Below are 13,548 nucleotides of genomic sequence, written 5' to 3'. Positions count from 1 at the left end.
ATCACATTGATTGCTTTGCAGATGTTGAACCAACTTTGCAGCCCAGAAATAAATCCCACTTGGTCGTGGTGAATAATCCTTTTAATGTACTGTTGGATCCTATTGGCTAGTATTTTGGTGAGAATTTTTGCATCCATGTTCATCAGGGATATTGGTCTGTAATTCTCCTTTTTGATGGGGTCTTTGTCTGATTTTGGGATCAAGGTAATGCTGGCCACATAAAATGAGTTCGGAAGTTTTCCTTCCATTTCTATTTTTTGGAACAGTTTCAGAAGAATAGGTATTAATTCTTCTTGAAATGTTTGGTAGAATTCCCCTGGGAAGCCATCTGGCCCTGGGCTTTTGTTTGTTGGGAGATTTTTGATGACTGCTTCAATTTCCTTAGTGGTTATAGGTCTGTTCAGGTTTTCTATTTCTTCCTGTTTCAGTTTTGGTAGTTTATACATCTCTAGGAATGCATCCATTTCTTCCAGATTATCTAATTTGCTGGCATATAGTTACTCATAATATGTTCCTATAATTGTTTGTATTTCTTTGGTGTTGGTTGTGATCTCTCCGCTTTCATTCATGATTTTATTTATTTGGGTCATTTTTCTTTTTGATAAGTCTGGCCAGGGGTTTATCAGTCTTGTTAATTCTTTCAAAGAACCAGCTCCTAGTTTCGTTGATCTGTTCTACTCTTCTTTTAGTTTCTATTTCATTGATTTCTGCTCTGATCTTTATTATTTCTCTTCTCCTGCTGGGTTTAGGCTTTATTTGCTGTTCTTTCTCCAGCTCCTTTAGGTGTAGGGTTAGGTTATGTGCTTGAGACCTTTCTTGTTTCTTGAGAAAGGCTTGTATTGCTATATACTTTCCTTTCAGGACTGCCTTTGCTGCATCCCAAAGATTTTGAACAGTTGTGTTTTCATTTTCATTGGTTTCCATGAATATTTTTAACTCTTCTTTAATTTCCTGGTTGACCCATTCATTCTTTAGTAGGATGCTCTTTAGTCTCCATGTATTTGAGTTCTTTCCGACTTTCCTCTTGTGATTGAGTTCTAGTTTCAAAGCACTGTGGTCCGAAAATACACAGGGAATGATCCCAATCTTTTGGTAACAGTTGAGACCTGATTTGTGACCTAGGATGTGATCTATTCTGGAGAATGTTCCATGGGCACTAGAGAAGAATGTGTATTCTGTTGCTTTGGGATGGAATGTTCTGAATGTATCTGTGAAGTCTATTTGGTCCAGTGTGTCATTTAAAGTCTTTATTTCCTTGTTGATCTTTTGCTTAGATGATCTGTCCATTTCAGTGAGGGGGTTGTTAAAGTCCCCTACAATTATTGTATTGTTGTTGATGTGTTTCTTTGCTTTTTTTTTTTTTTTTAAGATTTTTATTTATTTATTGAGAGAGATAGTCTTAGAGAGAGAGCATGAGAGGGGGAGAGTCAGAGGAAGAAGCAGACTCCCCGCCGAGCAGGGAGCCCGATTCGGGACTCGATCCCAGGACTCCAGGATCATGACCTGAGCCGAAGGCAGTCGCTTAAACAACTGAGCCACCCAGGCGCCCCTGTTTCTTTGCTTTTGTTATTATTTGGCTTATATAATTGGCTGCTCCATGTTAGGGGCATAGATATTTACAATTGGTAGATCTTCTTGTTGGATAGACCCTTTAAGTATGGTATAGTGTCCATCCTCATGTCTTATTGTAGTCTTTGGTTTAAAATCTAATTTGTCTGATATAAGGATTGCCACCCCAGCTTTCTTTTGGTGTCCATTAGCATGGTAAATGGTTTTCCACCCCCTCACTTTCAATCTGGAGGTGTCTTTGGGTCTAAAATGAGTCTCTTGCAGACAGCATATTGATGGGTCTTGTTTTTTTAATCCAATCTGGTACCCTGTGTCTTTTGATTGGGGGCATTTAGCCCATTTACATTCAGGGTAACTATTGAAAGATATGAATTTAGTGCCATTGTATTGCCTGTAAGGTGACTGTTACTGTATGTTGTCTCTGTTCCTTTCTGGTCTATGTTACTTTTAGGCTTCTTTGCTTAGAGGACCTCTTTCCATATCTCTTGTAGGACTGGTTTCGTGTTTGCAAATTCTTTTAGTTTTTGTTTGTCCTTTTACCTTTTTATCTCTTCTTCTGTTTTCAATGACAGCCTAGCTGCATATAATATTCTTGGCTCCATATTTTTGTCGTTTAGTGCTCTGAATATATCATGCCAGTCCTTTCTGGCCTGCCAGGTCTCTGTGGATAGGTCTGTTGCCAATCTAATGTTTCTACCATTGTAGGTTACAGACCTCTTGTCCCGAGCTGCTTTCAGGATTTTCTCTTTGTCTCTGAGACTCGTAAGTTTTACTATTAGATGTCGGGGTGTTGACCTGTTTTTATTGATTTTGAGGGGGGGTTCTCTGTGCCTCCTGGGTTTTGATGCCTGTTTCCTTCCCCAAATGAGGGAAGTTCTCTGCTATAATTTGCTCCGATATACTTTCTGCCCCTCTCTCTCTTTCTTCTTCTTCTGGGATCCCAATTATTCTAATATTGTTGCATCTTATGGTATCACTTGTCTCTCGAATTCTGCCCTCATGATCCAGTAGTTGTTTATCTCTCTTTTTCTCAGCTTCTTTATTCTCCATCATTTGGTCTTCTATATCACTAATTCTGTCTTCTGCCTCATTTATCCTAGCAGTTAGAGCCTCCATTTTTGATTGCACCTTATTAATAGCCTTTTTGATTTCGACTCGGTTCGATTTTAGTTTTTTTTTTAAAAAATTTTATTTATTTATTTGACAGAGAGATAGAACAAGTAGGCAGAGAGGCAGGCAGAGGGAGAGGGAGAAGCAGGCTCCCCATTGAGCAGGGATTCCGATGCGGGGCTCGATCCCAGGACCCTGGGATCATGACCTGAGCCGAAGGCAGCCGCTTAACCGACTGAGCCACCCAGGCGCCCCTAGATTTTAGTTCTTTTATTTCTCCAGAAAGGGTTTCTCTAGTATCTTCCATGCTTTTTTCAAGTCCAGCTAGTATCTTTATAATCATTATTCTGAACTCTAGTTCCAACATCTTACTAATGTCCGTATTGATTAGGTCCCTGGCAGTCAGTACTGCCTCTTGTTCTTTTTTTTGAGGTGAGTTTTTCTGTCTTGTCATTTTGTCTAGAGGAGAACAGGTGAATGAGAGAACAAAATACTAACAGGGTAACAACGACCCCAGAAAAACATACACTAAACAAATCAGAAGAGACCTGAAACCGGGGGAAAACAAAGGGAAAGAAAGAAAGAAGAAAAAAGAAAAAGAGAGAGAGAGAAAAGAAAAAAGCAAAAAAAGAAAAAAAGAATATGATCAAATATGATCAGGCTGGTGAATAGATCAGTGCCACACACGTATTTAGGTTTGTTAGAAGAACCTGCCTCCCAAAATTTTAAAGAAAGAAAAACTTATATATGTACAAAAATAAGAGTAAATATGATGAAGGGATAGAATATGACTGTAAAGATGAATATTATAAAAGATTTTATAAAAGGAATTGATAAGAAGTTGGTTGAAAAAAGAAAGAAGAGAAATTAAAAAAAAAAAAGGGAGAGAATGTGATCAGGCTGGAGACTAGAACAAAGCCATACACTAGAGATTTAGGGTATATTTTGGTCTGTTAGAAGAAACTGTATCCCAAAATTTTAAAGGGAGAACAACTTATATATATACCAAAAATAAGGTTAACTACAATGAAGGGATAAAATATGACTCTAAAAATGAAAAATAAAAAAGATTTTTTAAAAAAGAGATTGATAAGATGTTGGTTGAAAAAGGGAAAAAGAAAAATTCAAAAAAAGAATAGAAAAAGAAAAAAAAGAAAATTTTAAAAATTAACTTTGAAAGACTAAAGAATCAGGGGAAAAAAAGCCATGAATTCTATGTGCAGTATTCCCCTACTGCTGGCATTCTGCATTCTCATTGATCAGTAAACTTGGTCTTGGCTGGCTGTTCTTGCTGATCTTCTGGGGGAGGGGCCTGTTGCCATGGTTCCCAAATGTCTTTGCCGGAGGTGGAATTGCCCCGCCCTTGCTTGGGGCTGTGCTAAGTAATCTGGTCGGGTTTGCTCTTGGGAGCTTTTGTTCCCTGCATGCTTTCCGTACAGCTTTGGAGGACAAGAGTGAAAATGGTGGCCTCCCAATCTCTGCCCTGGGGGAGCCGAGAACTCGGGGCCCCACTCCTCAGTGTGCCCCCAGAGAAAAGCAGTCAGTCACTCCTGTCTCCCCAGTCTCCAGCCACACTCCGTGCTCACCCAGCCTGTGACCAAGTGTTTCTGTCTCTGGCACCCGAACCCATGTGGAGTCTGCAAACCCCGTGGCAGATCCCTGTGGTGCGCTCCCTTGCCTCTCCTCCCAGGGGAGGAAGGGGAGTCTCCCTGGATCTGCCGCTTGTTGGGCCCCTGGTGGAGGAGCGGTGGCCCGACTGTGCCACGGATCACGGTTTATGGCAACCCCGTCTGAGAGCCCCCTCCTTGGCTCCATCTCTGCAGCTGGCTTCCCCACTCCGATACCTGGGAGCTCTGCCACACTCAGGCACCCCCAGTCTTTCTGTGACCCTGAGGGTCCTGAGACCACACTGTCCCAGCAAGTGTTCCACCCCCGACTTAGCGACGCGTGCGATGTCCCTCAGTGGAGCCGACTTCTAAAAGTTCTGATTTTGTGCTCCGCTGCTCTATCACTTGCCAGTAGCTGCTGATGGAGGCTCCTTCCTGCCGTGGTCTGTCTTCCTGAATATCGCTTCCGATTCACTTCTCTGCACGTCCTACCTTCCAGAAAGTGGTCGCTTTTCTGTTCAGAGAGTTGCTGCTATTATTTTCTTCGATCTCCTGTTAAGTTCGTAGGTGTTCAGAATGGTTTGATCCATATCTAGCTGAATTCCTGGGACCAGACAAAATTTAGGTCTCCTTCTTCTCTGCCATCTTGCTCTTCCCTGTTAGTTACTTTCTTGGTGTTATGCTTACACAGCTATGAGTTAAGCAGCTGTGTAGAGGATAGGTTTCACAAGCAGAGAGCTGTAGTTACAAATTTAATTTTGAAAGTGATCCTACCACAACTGGTAATGTCTTTAAATACCTTGATTTATTAGCAATTAACTCTTGTTATTGTAAGTAGTTATACTTGAGATAATTTCAGGTGTGTGATAAAATGGGTCAAAAAATGTGTGTTCTACAAATTAGGAAAAAAGATTGCCTAGAAAAATTTCCAAAGATGAATAACTTTAAGTATTTAGGGATAGTGTGCTGCTCTTTGAAAAAAATAAACATTTCTTGGGAATATCTAGATTATGGTTGGCTAGTGATTTAGGTCAACTTCCATTGCAAAAAATGAAAAATGTGTGTGTGTGTGTGTGTGTGTGTGTATTCCTTGGAGAGTTTAAGCAAGTTATAAAAGTGTGAACAAAAGCTTTATGTCTCAAAAGTTTATTTAGAGATTATGGGCTGTACTTTGATAGAGTTTAATATTTCTTTCTATTATATCAGAATGTAAAACTAACAAATCTCTTTTAAGGATAAAGTAGCCAATATTTGGTGCAGCTTCAGTATCTTTCTGAAGATCAAGGATATTTTGCCACGTCACATCCAGATAATAATCAGGTAAGAGATACAAAGTTTGTATATAGTGTTGTATAAGGTGTTCTCTAAAAGTGTTGTGGTAATATCTCATTTATCTGGTGTCATTAGGGAATGAGGTGTTCTTCATTAGTGAATTTTCCACATAACACAGACCTATCCCTCTATATACCAGAACTTTTATTTGAAATATGTTAAGTGATCATCTTTCTCGATTGTTACCTATTTCCCTCCCCCTTAAACAAAGTGTACTAAACATAATTAAACATTATCTTGAAGAATCATGATTTTCAGTGGTGTATCAATCAGGGCTCAACCAGAAAAGAAGAATGAGTGGGAGGGGTGTGTGTGTGTGTGTGTGTGTGTGTGTGTGTGTGTGTGTGTGTGTGAGAGAGAGAGAGAGAGAGAGAGAGAATTTATTACAAGAAATTGGCCTATACTGTCATGGGGTCTGATTGAACAAACTGGAAGTCCACAAGGCAGGCATTCAATTTTAGTATATGTACTGCCGAAGTGAGCACAACAAGGCAGGCATTCAGGAAGGAATATCTAAGGGGAAGGAAGAGCAATTCAAATCCAGTTTCTGTTTGGAATCTCAATTTAGGGAAGACCTAACTCTCTTTTAAAAGTCTTCGAATTGATTAAGTCAGGCCATCCAAGAATCTCCCTTTTGATTAAGTGAAAATCAACTGAAGAGGGACTTTCATTACATCTGCACCATCTCGTCACCACAGCACCAAGATTCGTGTTTGAATAACTGGGAGAAGCTGTGTGTGTGTGTGCACGCTATACAACGGGGCTGCCTCCCTCTGTCCTCCAGTTCTTTTGAGAATATCCCTTGTAGCCCATTGTAGCTGGCAGCCTCCTAGAGAGAGAATTCAGGGAACTATAGTTCAGCTGAGCCACACTGACACACCACAAAGCCACCAACAGTGAGAAAATCAGTTACTGTTTTGTGTTATAATACTTGTCCTTAGGGCTTGCAAAAGCTGTTTGCCATGGTACTAACTGGCTCCACATGGCTCTGCTCTTGAGTTCCTTTTCCTCCCTGCCCATCAGCCATCACTAGGAGAAGCTCTAGCAGCTGCCCACTCCCTTTCTAACTTGTTCTTTCTGATTTACCATGGGCTGAAAATCAGTCAACTTTTGTGAGAGGTTCTCTTGTGAGTAAATTTTATGAATATTTGTGTTACAAATATATATCGTCTCTTTATGCCTGGTAGTGTTTCTTATTTTGAGTGTTTGAGAATTGACTTTAGCTATCTATCTTTGTGTATCTTTTCTGTAAATAACATAAGTACTGTAGTATTTTTTTCTGTATTATATAATCACGTATAAAAGTTTGTAAATATTTCAATGCATGGGTTTTATTTAAATGTTATTTGGTGTTAAATTTACATTTAATAAATAAACCTTTAATTTGAAATAAACAAGTTGGTAAGTAATGTGATCCTTATATTAAAAAATATTTCCTTGTTTTAATTACATACCTCTACAAAGAAAACAAATGTTTTTTTATTCTTTTTTTAGCTTTTGTTTTACATTTTTGAGCCTGCTTCCTGCTTGTATAAAATTAACACTTCAGCCCTCTCCCAAAGGATTCAGATTTACTCTGGTAAGTTTCTCATTACTTTAAATACTTAATTCTTGCTGCAACTGATCTTTTAAAAATACAGATAGTTATTTTCTTACTCTGTATGGGATTTACTGGACTGGAAAATAAGGTATTCATATATTTGGTGAACATATATTGAGTGTATGACATACTTTGGTGCTGTGTTGTATACTAGGCTGAATAATCAGAATCTTTAAGTTTAATTCAACAACTATTTAATTTCTGCTTTGTATTAGTCAATGAGGGAATACAGAGAAGAAAAGAGTGGGGATAGACATATGTTTAAATAATTATGCTATTAAACAGAAGGTAGTAAGTTCTTTTAGTTACACATTAAGTGCTGTGATAGTGTGGGAAAGGGAGATATTACTTTGGGGCAGATTTTATCATACGTATATATTTATTTAGTTAAGACTTTATTTATTTGACAGAGAGAGACACAATGAGAAAGGGAACACAAGCAGAGGGAGTGGGAGAGGGAGAAACAGGCTTCCCGTGGAGCAGGGAGCCCAATGCGGGGCTCAATCACAGGACCCTGGGATCATGACCCAAGCTGAAGGTAGACGCTTAATGACTGAGCCACCCAGGCGCCCCTGGGGCAGATTTTAGACAGCTTCTTAGAGTAAGTGGGATTGGAACCAAATTTTGAAAGCTGGGCAAGATTTGGAATACGAGGTTATATAGCAGAAGAGAATTCAAGGCAGGAGGAAGAACTTGAGGATACCGTGGTGGGAAAGGATAGGGAATGCTGGGAATAGCTATTAAACAATGAAATTTGTGTGCCGTGTGTGTGTGTGTGTGTGTGTGTGTGTGTATGTTGAGGTTAGGAAAGTATATAGTGGGAGATAAGAGTCGAAAAGGATCAAATCGGGTAAGACCTTGAATGTTGGGTTGAAAAAATTGGAGTTTGATTTGTGTGCCAGATGTACCAAAAAAGAGTTTTGAGGAGAGGGGACAGATCTCTGTTTTAGGAAGATGACTTGGTTATACTTGAGGATGAATTGGTTATATTTCCTACAACTTTGGGTTTCTCTGAGTGAGTTCACAAATTCCTCCCTGGTTGTATTTCTGTGGTATTTAAAATTTGGTTCTTTGTGCCTTGGTCTCTAAGATGATATTTTATTTTACTTTTTTAAAGATTTATTTATTTATTTATTTGACAGAGAGAGAGAGCACAAGTAGTCAGAGTGGCAGGCAGAGGGAGAAGGAGAAGCAGGCTCTCTGCTGAGCAGGGAGCTGGACATGGGGCTTGATCCCAGGACCCTGGGATCATGACCTGAACTGAAGGCAGCCGCCTAACCAACTGAGCCACCCAGGTGCCCCTAAGATGGTATTTTAAAAATATCTTTTAAAATATCAAGAAAATTTACTTTATGCAAAGTCTTAGTGGACTTATAAGGAGACAACATTTTAGAAATTAGGGTTTTGGGGCACCTGGGAAGTAAGTAAGTGAATGACAGCTCATATCCCTGCTCTCTTAATTGGGGCCTTTCATGCTAGTGGTAGGGGAAGGACAATAAACAAAATAGATTTGTTAATGAGAAAATATCTGGAAGTAATGGGGGCTATGAGGACAATAGTGTTATATGAAAGGAGTGCTGGTGGGTTTTGGTTAGGGTGCACTACTTTAGCTTGAAAGGGAAGGCCTTTCTATGGAAGTGACATTTGAGCCTTGAGCTGAATGACTGGCCAGAAGGAACCATTCACAAGAAGATCTGTGCTCTGACTTGATAAAATGAAGTTTTTCTTTAAAGCAGGAACACATTTGGTATGTTCAGCACATAAAGGGACTGGTATGAAGTGGCTGGTATGAAGTATGTGAGGGAGACAGTAAGAAATAGACTGGAAGAGGAGGGCAGGACCCAGATAGAAGTTTGGATTTTATTCTCAGGGTTAATGGGAAGCTATTTGAGGATTTTAAACAGGGAAATTTACATGATCTGATATGGTGGCTGAGTACATAATGGACTGTAAGGAAGCAAGACTGTTACCAATTAGGAGGTTATTGCAGTAGTCCAGGAGAAAGATGAGTGTGGTTTAGACCACTCCTCTGCCACCCTCAGCAGAGGGGAAGGGAGAGAGTGGGTGGATATTGTATTTAGAAGGTGGTATAGATAGGATTTGCTCTGGACTGGATGTGTGTAGATGGATGTCCAATATGCAGATCATAAACTTCTGAAAATAGATCTAAGTAATTTTAATTTTAAACCCCAAATAGCAAATGAAGACTTTATAAAACATTTAATGTATTTTATTGAAGTGTATCTTTTAAAAACACTAAAATAGATTTGTTTTACGAGTTTTAGATTTTAACTTCTGGCCCTCAGTGCTTTTTAATTTAAATTGTCAGAGATTCCAAGGGGGGGATGAAGGTCTGATTGTTGTGTCTTTGTTTTGTTTATTAATAACTGAGTCTGAATGAACTTGTTTTAGATGGTTAAATATAGCTTTATAATCCTTGTTTTTTCAAGAAATGTTTTACTAAATTTGAATAAAATATTATGCATTAGTGTTGTATAGATATTTTCCTTCTAGATAGAAACTACATTAAACTTTAAAATTTTACTTCAGATGATTTTTATTTAGATTCATAATTAAACTACTGTTATAGTTTATAAGTTGTTATATCTCATTCTCCCTCCTTTTTCCTTAAAGGTTAGCTGTGCACTGTCATTCTTTTTATTTTCTTTCCAAGTACATGAAAAGTCCATTCTCTTGGTATCATTGTAAGTAAAAATGTTGTGTTTTATTTATTTATTATTATGTGTTTATAATATATACATAAATTTATTACCTACATATAATCACCCAAGTGTAAAACAAAACCACACAAATGTTATTATGTAGTTGCATAAGATTATTCATAAAATTATATTTTTCCAGAATGATTTCTTATAATTTTACTTCTTTATAAATATAATATTTTAAACTGAAAAAGTTTCATAGAATAACTGACATACTTATTTCTGTTTCTTCATACATATTTTTTATATGCTAGTAAAAAAATTGAATAAACCAAAGAGATTTTCTGCTCAGATTGGAGCCTGTTTGTCATCTTTGCCTTTTTCATTTCATTCATTTCCACAACTGTTTAATAGTTTTGTTCTTTTCATTCACCTCTTTAGCAACTTTCATATGTTGACTCCTTGCTATTTCTTTTGTCAAAACCTTTGTTTAGACCCTATTGGCAATCCCTAATCAGACTACTTTGTTTTAAGAGCATTAAAATTTTTTCCTGGTTATCACAGAAATTGGGTGACAGTCGGGGTATATTATCCCAATATTAAGATAATATTTGCCCAGAACACATTGGAATACTTGAATCCTGCCCTAGATCAATCCCACCTCTTATCCTGAGGTGATCACTCAAGATGAGGGCTGAGAACAGACTCTTTGCCTTGCAAAATGGAAGTCACTGGTGACTTTGACAAGGCTAATGTTGATGGAGTGATGCAGGGATCAAAGCCTGATTAAGGTAGGTTTAAGAAATAATGAGAGGAGAGAAGAGAGAAATTGAAGATAGCTATAGATAATTCTTTTTTTTTAAATTTATTTAATTGTGGCAAAATATACCAGTAGTCACAATGCTGTGCAACCATCACCACTGTCTACTTCCAGAACATTTTTATCACCCCAAAAAGAAATGTTGTACCCTTTAAGGGGTCAGTCCCCATTCTCTTCCCATCCCTCAATTCTTGTAACCACTAAATTACTTTCTGTCTCTATGAGTTTGCCTATTTTGGATACTTCATATAATTGGAATAATATAATATTTGCCTTTTTATGTCTGATCTATTTCATGTAAGATAATATTTTCAAGGTTCATCCATGTTGTAGCATGTATCAGTACTTCATTTTTATGCCTGAATAATATTGCATTGTATGGATATACTACATTTTGTTCATCCATGCATCATTTGATGAACATTTGGGTTTCCACCTTTTGGTTATTGTGAATAGTGCCAGTATGAACATTCCTGCATAAGTTTTTGTTTGAACATTTGTTTTTAGTACTCTTCTTCTTTTTTTTTAATTTAAAGATTTTATTTATTTATTCGAGAGAGAGAGAGAGAGCACAAGCAGGCAGAGCAGCAGCAGAGGCAGAGGGAGAAGCAGGCTCTCTGCTGAGCAAGGAGCCTGAGGTGGGGCTCGATCCCAGGACAGCGGGATCATGACCTGAGCCAAAGGCAGATGCCCAACCGACTGAGCCACCCAGGCACCCCTGTTTTTAGTACTCTTGAGTCTACACCCAGGAGTGGGATTCTGTATTTAACTGATTGAGGAACCATCAAACTGTTTTCCACAGCAGTTATACCATTTTGCATTCCCACCAGTAATGTAATGTATGATGTTTCCAGTTTTTCTACATCCTTGCTAGCACTTGTTATTTTCCTTCCCCGCCCCCCCCCCATCCTACGGGGTGTGAAGTGGTATTTCATTGTGGTTCTGATTTGCATTTCCCTAATACCTAGTGATGTTGAGCATTTTTTAAGGTTTTAAAAACTTTCAAGTTTTTAATTTTGATGAAGTTCAATTTATCTATTATTTCTTTTTGTTGCTTGGGCTTTTGGTGTCATGTCTAACAAACCATTGCTAAATCCAACGTAATAAAGACTTACTCTCATGTTATTTCTAAGAAGTTTATGGACTTAGCTCTATAGAAGTTTAGGTCTTTGATCTATTTTGAGTTAATTTTTATATATGGTGTGAGATAGGTAAACAGTTCTTTAGGTGAGCTTTGCTGAAAAGTGGAGGAAAAATAAAAGCAATAATTGGTAGAGAAAGTAGAGTCAAGTGAGGCTTGTTGTTTAAGGTTTTAAGATAGGAGAAATAATGGTGTGGGAATGGTCTATACAGAGGGAACACTGATGATACAGGAGGGAGGTAAGGGTTGTTGGAGTGATACCCCTTGGAAAGGGAGATGGGATCAGACCCAGAGTGTGAATGGAAGGACTGGCTTTGGACAGATGCATGAGTAGTTCACTTTAATAAAAAGAGGCAACAGGGTATATTGGTATAGATGCTGGGAAGAGAGTAGGTGTGATGATGGTGGCGTCTGTTAAAGTTCTTCTAATTACTTCAATTTTCTTAATGAAGAAGAAGGCAAGGTCATTAGGCAAGAGCAGGTTGGAGCTGTTGGGATTATGAGACTATGAGAAGGTGTGGATTATTTTTCAAAAGAGATACAGAACAGACTAGAGAAATATATAGTGGTAGACACTTGAATATCATGATCATGTATCTAAAGTGAAAACAGGGGCACCTGGATGGCTCAGTCGGTTAAGCATCGGACTCTTTTGGCTCAGGTCTTGATCTCAGGGTTGTGAGATGAGCTCTGCCTTGGGCTCCTCCACGTTGAGCAGGGAATCTGCTTGAGATTTTCTCTCTACCTCTGCCCGTCCTCCCCGCTGTCTCTCTCTCAAAATAAATAATTCCTTAAAGTGAAAACAGCGTGGGGAAGTGTTTCCTTCAAGAGCAGTTGCTCAGTATGGTTGGAATAAGTACAGGTGGAGAGTTGGGTCTTTCCAGGTTTGTGGTTTTGTCTAGTGAGGATAATGGGCTTGCACAGGGCTTGAGAGTGAAAGCATGGGAGTGATTTTAATGGTTGACCTTAGAATTTAAGCTGGTTAAGAAGGGAAAAGAAGGGCACCTGGGTGGCTCAGTCGTTAAGCATCTGCCTTCGGCTCAGGTCATGATCCCTGGGTCCTGGGATCAAGTCCCACATCAGGCTCCTTGCTCGGCAGGAAGCCTGCTTCTCCCTCTCCCACTCCCCCTGCTTGTGTTCCTGCTCTCGCTATCTCTCTCTCTGTCAAATAAATAAAAATCTTAAAAAAAAAAAGGGAAAAGAAAAGACAACCAAAGGAGTGAGGCAAAGTGAAAGAGGTGGTAGGAATAATGGATTGAAGATGGGATCAAATGATTGTTGGGATCAAAAGATTGTTGAAGTTCCGGAGTGCTGAAAAGGTAGGAGATAGTGGTCAGGATGCAGTTGCTGCGTTGTGATTATGGAGGGGTTACAGACCTGAGTATAACTGAAGGGTGTAGGAATGAAAATGAGATCACTAGAAGAGAGGAGTTCCAGCAAACGAGAAGTCAGGGTGTTGGAAGATCATCTATGTAAAAATTGCCAGGAATGAAGATGAGTAGGGTTGTAGAGAGTGTGTGAGTAAGGAGTTGAAATGACTGAGTAATGAGGGAAGTGACTCTTTTGTTGGTGGATGAGGACAAAGATGAGGACCAACAGGGATAAAGCCTGAGGACATGGAGATTATTAGGGTGGAGAGGCGGATAACTGATGTGGAAGAAGTGATAAAGAGCAAAGGGGTTATCTCCCTCTGGGTCAAGTTGTTT

At 38.9% G+C, this 13,548-nt stretch overlaps 1 protein-coding gene across 6 annotated transcripts in view; it reads left to right on the top strand.

The window, feature by feature from the left end:
• Positions 1–13,548, top strand: part of ALG6 (ALG6 alpha-1,3-glucosyltransferase) — a 65,465-nt gene that overhangs the window by 43,548 nt on the left and 8,369 nt on the right. For all 6 annotated transcript variants that reach the window (XM_064589030.1, XM_045897512.3, XM_064589032.1 and 3 more), the window contains 3 exons: positions 5,521–5,606; positions 7,113–7,197; positions 9,853–9,923. In XM_064589030.1, coding sequence (XP_064445100.1) covers positions 5,521–5,606; positions 7,113–7,197; positions 9,853–9,923 — 242 coding nt within the window. The remainder of the gene's footprint in view (positions 1–5,520; positions 5,607–7,112; positions 7,198–9,852; positions 9,924–13,548) is intronic.

Source organism: Mirounga angustirostris, unplaced genomic scaffold (assembly GCF_029215605.1).
Source record: "Mirounga angustirostris isolate CCGP_5_RB_7025 unplaced genomic scaffold, mMirAng1.0.hap1 SCAF_4, whole genome shotgun sequence".
In the NCBI taxonomy this organism is placed as follows: domain Eukaryota; kingdom Metazoa; phylum Chordata; class Mammalia; order Carnivora; family Phocidae; genus Mirounga; species Mirounga angustirostris.
Note: the sequence above shows the minus strand (reverse complement) of the source record. Positions and strands in the feature narration are given on the sequence as shown.